We start from the raw sequence: 5,576 nt of genomic DNA, 5'->3' as shown, positions 1-5,576 counted from the left end.
GCGAGCGCGCGTGCCGGCGACCAGTGTGTGTGAAACGTGTGTGTGTGTGTACGTGATTACGTACGCCTCGCACCTTCCTAGCTTACAAATTCCATGTTTTTGTATATACAATGTCCAAAAATTATATTCATTTTATGCAACTTCTTTTGTTAATAACTTTTTAACAAACAATGAGCGCCGATAAAGGTCAATAGCATTGACCTCCTTAAGGGCTAATATTAAGGTTACTCGAAAATCATTTCGAGTTAGCTGTGTAAAAGTAAACATCTACCCCATTGCTGATTTATAAAGGGAGAGATAGATATAATTATATATAATTTAAATATAAATAAAATCATAGATATTAATAAAATAAAACAAAAATTACTTTATTAATAATAGAATTATAAATATCTATTAGACGAATATTTATTAGACAAAAACTAATTTATAATGACTTAGATAAATTAGAACTTAATTAAAAAAATATTTACAAGCGGTAAGAATGACTGTTAGAAGAAAACACTTTTATATTTGTTTAGTTATTGTGCTTATGTTAAAGTTTGATGGAATATTATTACATAAATTTATTTGCATTATAAAATACATGTTACACAAGTTCTAAAAAATAATATATAACAAAATTTATATAATTTTAAAGCAAGTTTTAAAATCACATATATAATAAAATAATATGTTCAGCAGCCTGTGTATTTAGATTAAATTTTTCTAATTCATTTACTATTCAGTGATTAACGACACAAGAAAGATTAAGAAACAAAAACTTTAGTCCTACAAGAAGCGCGTAGCATAGTTATACTACATTCTATAATTCTTGTTTGTAATTCGTATTCGCCCAATCCTCTTTTATTAAATCCGCGCCTTTTTCCCCTATCATTATCGATGGTGCATTCGTGTTTCCGCTGGTAATTGTTGGCATAATAGACGCATCGATGACTCTGAGTCCTTGTACGCCGTGAACTCTCAATCGACTATCGACAACGGCCGTCGGATCATCCCGAGGACCCATTTTTGCCGTACCAACAGGATGGAAAAGCGTGAAAGACAAATGTCGCAAACTGCATTTCCAATATTCATTGGAATCGGGTTCAAAGCGTTGGCACCCAGCAATATCCAAGTGATGCAACCACACTCCTTCTCGTACGAATATCTTGGTTTTTAACACTTTTCTTATATAGTCTAATGATTTCAACATCGTTTCAATATCCTCCTGTTCGGAATAGTAGTTCGCGTAGATCTTGACAGGAACCGCCGGATTCTTGCTACGTAGTTGCAACTTGCCTCTACTCTTTGGTTTCAGCAGAACCGGAACAGGATGTAATATTTCGGCTTCATTCAACGCTTTTAGTATTTCAAGCGTTATCTGATCATGTATCGAGAATACATGTGACAACATGTGTACCAAAGCCAAATTCTTGTGTGAATAGTGCATATGAAGGAACTGGATGTCGGCGTATTTAGAATTCGAATCGCTCACATTGATGAAACTCATGAAGTCGAAATTCATGAGGTTTGATAATTGACCTTGTTTATGCATCAGAGTTTGATAAAGCTCGTCCAACATGGAAAAATGCGGCGACGATGTTGTCTCACTCTTGTAGAGTAAGTATATACCATGCCAGCTAACGTGGTCCTGAAGATTTTGGCCGACCGGTAAATCAACGATACACTGTACTCCCATTTCGTGCAGATGCTGCTTAGGCCCAATGCCGGAAAGCATTAGTATACGTGGACTGCCGATACTGCCCGCGGATAGAATTATCTCTTTCGACGCTTTCACGTCGATCGACCTACCGTCCTTCAGAGTCACGCGTAGCCCGACAGCTCGAGTTCCATCTAGGATAACGGCGTCGGCTCGGGTAGACTTCATCACGTAGAGATTGCTTCTGTCTTTGATCGGCGACAAGAAGGCTTTTGCTGTGTTCATCCTACGACCTTCATCCACAGTTACATGACTTCTGCCGTATCCAATGTGCTCGTCGCCATTAATAGTTTTTAGAATAGGCACGTTTAACTCGCGTGCAGCGTCTACAAACATTTCTTGTAGTTTTGAGTCAGTGTAGTTATAATGTCTGATATGCAACGGTCCATTCTGACCGCAGTATCTCTTTTTCCAATTGTCATTGTAATTATGGTTACATTGCTGTGATTTTTTGAAATACGGTAAAACTTCCTCGTAGCTCCAACCTTCGTTACCCATTTCGGCCCACTCGTTGTAGTCTTTCGCGTTGCCGTAAATGTAGAGCATAGCGTTTATCGTGGAACTGCCGCCAAGTGCCTTGCCTGCATGCCAGCTGCACAATGTTGTCTTGCTGCTATGGCAAGCGAATTTCTCAGCCTCGACTTCCCAGAAATAATCTTCGGGTGACGTTATTAACTGCGGAAATATTCCGGGGATTTCGCTGATAGCTGAAGGGTTGTCTCCAGCTTCAATCAGCAATACTTTCCATTTCTTTTCTTCGGTCAAACGATTAGCTATTACGGATCCAGCGCTTCCGGCACCTACGATGACGAAGTCAAATTCGATGTTGCTATTCGCGATTTCTTCCGAGCGGTCTGGTGGATATTTGCTCGCGTCGTTCAAAGCGCATTGTGCGACTAGAATTGATTGCACCAGTTGCAGGAAAATGGATGTAGAAGCACCAGTCGTTGCAGCTGCACAACCTGCACTCAAGCATGCCTCCATGATTTCGTATGTAACGTTGCAATCCTGTTGAAAGTACTATATTTGAGAATTGTACGTATTGCTTTAGTTTGTAGTTTTGTCTATTTATCAGTTAACTTTATGTTATCTGAAGAATATAATGCAGTGTACAGAAATAATAATAATAGTATTAATGAGTAAAATATATTGATTTAATATTTTTTTAGTCGAAACAACAAGTATTGACTAGATAATTTGAGTAAAATTAGGTGGAAATAACTACATTCGTGTGCGGCAGTTCCATGATAAACGCTAGGCTCTATATTTACGGCAACGTGAAAGACTACGACGAGTTGGCCGAGATGTGTAACGAAGGTTGGAGCTACAAGGAAGTTTTATCGTATTTCAAAAAATCACACCAATGTAACCATAATTACAATGACAATTGGAAAAAGAGATACTGCGGTCAGAATGGACCGTTGCATATCAAACATTATAACTACACTGACTCAAAACTACAAGAAATGTTTGTAGGCGCTGCTCGCGAGTTGAACATGCCTATTATATACTAAATATTAAACCAGTATATTTTCTGTCTGTAGCTGCTTAACATTAATGTTTATATTTGCAATCATTAGTATACATTTCAATAACTTTTTATTTCTCATATGTTGTTATATTTCTTCCCCGGCAGTTTGCATTATTTTAAATTTAACATACTGATAACACATATACATAGACATTAACATACTGATAACACATATACATACACATAATAACAGACGAATTCATTTGAAGGAATAAAAACTGTTTGTGACTGAGACACCTGAGAAATAAAGAAGTGACGAGTGCGCGTTAAGTGATATTTAAAGAACAGACTATATTTTCGAAGCGATGTTGCGTATTTGAAGCTGGTACGACGTACGTTTTACAAATTTAAAAAAAATAATGACAGTTTTATTAGCACTTTTCGTACTTATAGAGTTCTAGTAAACAAAAGTTTTATAAAAGAAGAAGTTCTATAGAAGAAGAGTTTTATAGAAAACAAAAAGAGTTCCGTGATTTTTAATACCGAAAAACAACAAATAAAAAATTGTACTAACTTCGCGAATCTAGCACGACACTTCCCCTCTAAAGTACAAGAAATAAATAAATACCACTACTTTTAGCAAAAGTTTCCGTTAGTTCTGATCGAATTCTATTAAAATGTTCAATTAAGAAAAAAAATTTTAACAATTACGCTGTTTTTATAAATTTCGAATACTAGACTCAGCACGACACTTCCGAGAGAAAATATCAGACTATATCTATGCAGACTATATCTGGCCGTTCTATTGATTATTTTTGTTAGTTCTAGCAAAGTTTTAGTTCCTACGATCAAATTTAAGAAAAGTTCCGCAGCTACCTTTTAGTTTTAAATAATTTTTTAATCTTTAAAGTTAACACGACACTCTCGGAAAAAGTGTCGTGCTGACCATTTTTTTTGTCAATGTTCCATTGACAATTGTCGTTAATTCTAAGAGTTCTAGTTCCTACGATCAAATTTAAGAAGAGTTCCGGCGATTATCTATTTTTAAATAATTTTTCAATCTTTGAAGTTAGCAAGACACTCGTGCTAACTTCGGAGATTAAAAAATTATTAAAAAATGGGTTAATGCTAATAAAAAAATGCAGAATTAATATGCTCATAATTTGTTCTCGCAAGACTGGTAAGAACTTATCAGTAGATCTGCAATTCTATGCGGACCGTATATCATACGATAACTCGTATCTACGATTTCTCGTAAATCTAATCTAATCTAACAGCTAATTAGAAGTTGTCAATAAAATTACGGTTTGTGAATTTTACCAACATTACGATTAATTGATAACTATAATTTTATGATTTTACGATTTTTATCTTATTTCTTACGTACTTCTACTACTAGTATATACAGGGCGCCAAAATCCGGACAAAATTTAATTTGAAATTCTCACCATTCTATACCACTGGTAGATGTCGCGATTAGCGTTCAAATAGTTTGACGCATGTACTAAACCATCATAAAGGCCTTCACACACACTTTCCGTAACAGTAACCGTAAGACGTAACGTAAGAATTGACCAATTACGATGGAGTATTCACAAAAATGGCGACCTTATGTTTCGACGATTCTCAACGTGATTGGTCAATTCTTACGTTACGTCTTACGGTTACTGTTACGGAAAGTGTGTGTGAAAGCCTTAATCTCGAAACAGTCGCAATGTTGAAACCAAGTGCGGAGTATAACCGAAGAGCCGCGATTATCGAAAGTGTTCGCGCTGGGCGACACAGAAATCATTCGGTTCTTCGGGTACTTGAAATCCACTGTGTATGATGTCATCGTAAAGTACAATGAGTCGGAGAAGTCCAACGAAGGTTTTGCAACACCGGCGAGGAAAACCCACTCGAAGGAGCGCGTTGTCAGGACGCCCGACATCATTCAACGGGCTCAGGAGCTGATTTTTGAGGATCCAGGGCGGTCGATCCGAAAATTGTCGTCGGTTGTTGGTGTGAGCGAGAAAACTATGCGTCGAATCGTCAAGGAGGACTCCCGCTACAAGTCTTACACAATTAAAGTGAGACAGATGCTTTCCGAAGCCGCCAGGACAAAGCGAGTTGAACGCTGCAACCTGCTTTTGTGTTCTTTAACAGCCCAGATTTGAATCCTTTGGACTTCTATGTATGGAGCGTAGTTGAAAGGGTCACGAACAAGTCCAGACATCCAAACGTCGCATCATTGAGAGCCGCTATTGAAGCGGCATTTACCGATATGGACCGTGACACGTTACCAGGTCTGTAAATATGAAACCGGAATTTGCCCATAGATGGCCCTAGCTGTCAATATAGTTACCGTCAAACCGCGTCATTGGTGCTATTTCCTTGTTGATATCTCTGACAAAGATTTTCAAA

The 5,576-nt window shown here is 37.4% G+C and overlaps 2 protein-coding genes across 6 annotated transcripts in view; one reads left to right on the top strand and one right to left on the bottom strand.

The window, feature by feature from the left end:
* LOC116840845 (flotillin-2) overlaps positions 1-5,576 on the top strand; it is a 126,494-nt gene that overhangs the window by 77,278 nt on the left and 43,640 nt on the right. The window lies entirely within an intron of this gene.
* Positions 486-5,576, bottom strand: part of LOC116840837 (glucose dehydrogenase [FAD, quinone]-like) — a 9,211-nt gene continuing 4,120 nt past the window's right edge. For 4 of the 5 annotated variants that reach the window (XM_032808092.1, XM_032808094.1, XM_032808091.1 and 1 more), the window contains one exon: positions 486-2,710. In XM_032808092.1, coding sequence (XP_032663983.1) covers positions 806-2,686 — 1,881 coding nt within the window. In that variant the 5' untranslated portion in view covers positions 2,687-2,710 and the 3' untranslated portion in view covers positions 486-805. Of the gene's footprint in view, positions 2,711-2,927; positions 3,159-5,576 lie in introns of those variants that run through there. The other variant, XM_032808089.1, reaches the window with a different exon arrangement.

The sequence above is a fragment of the Odontomachus brunneus genome, unplaced genomic scaffold, assembly GCF_010583005.1.
Source record: "Odontomachus brunneus isolate Ranch 3 - 2012 unplaced genomic scaffold, Obru_v1 Obru_scaffold_012, whole genome shotgun sequence".
Classification (NCBI taxonomy): domain Eukaryota; kingdom Metazoa; phylum Arthropoda; class Insecta; order Hymenoptera; family Formicidae; genus Odontomachus; species Odontomachus brunneus.
Note: the sequence above shows the minus strand (reverse complement) of the source record. Positions and strands in the feature narration are given on the sequence as shown.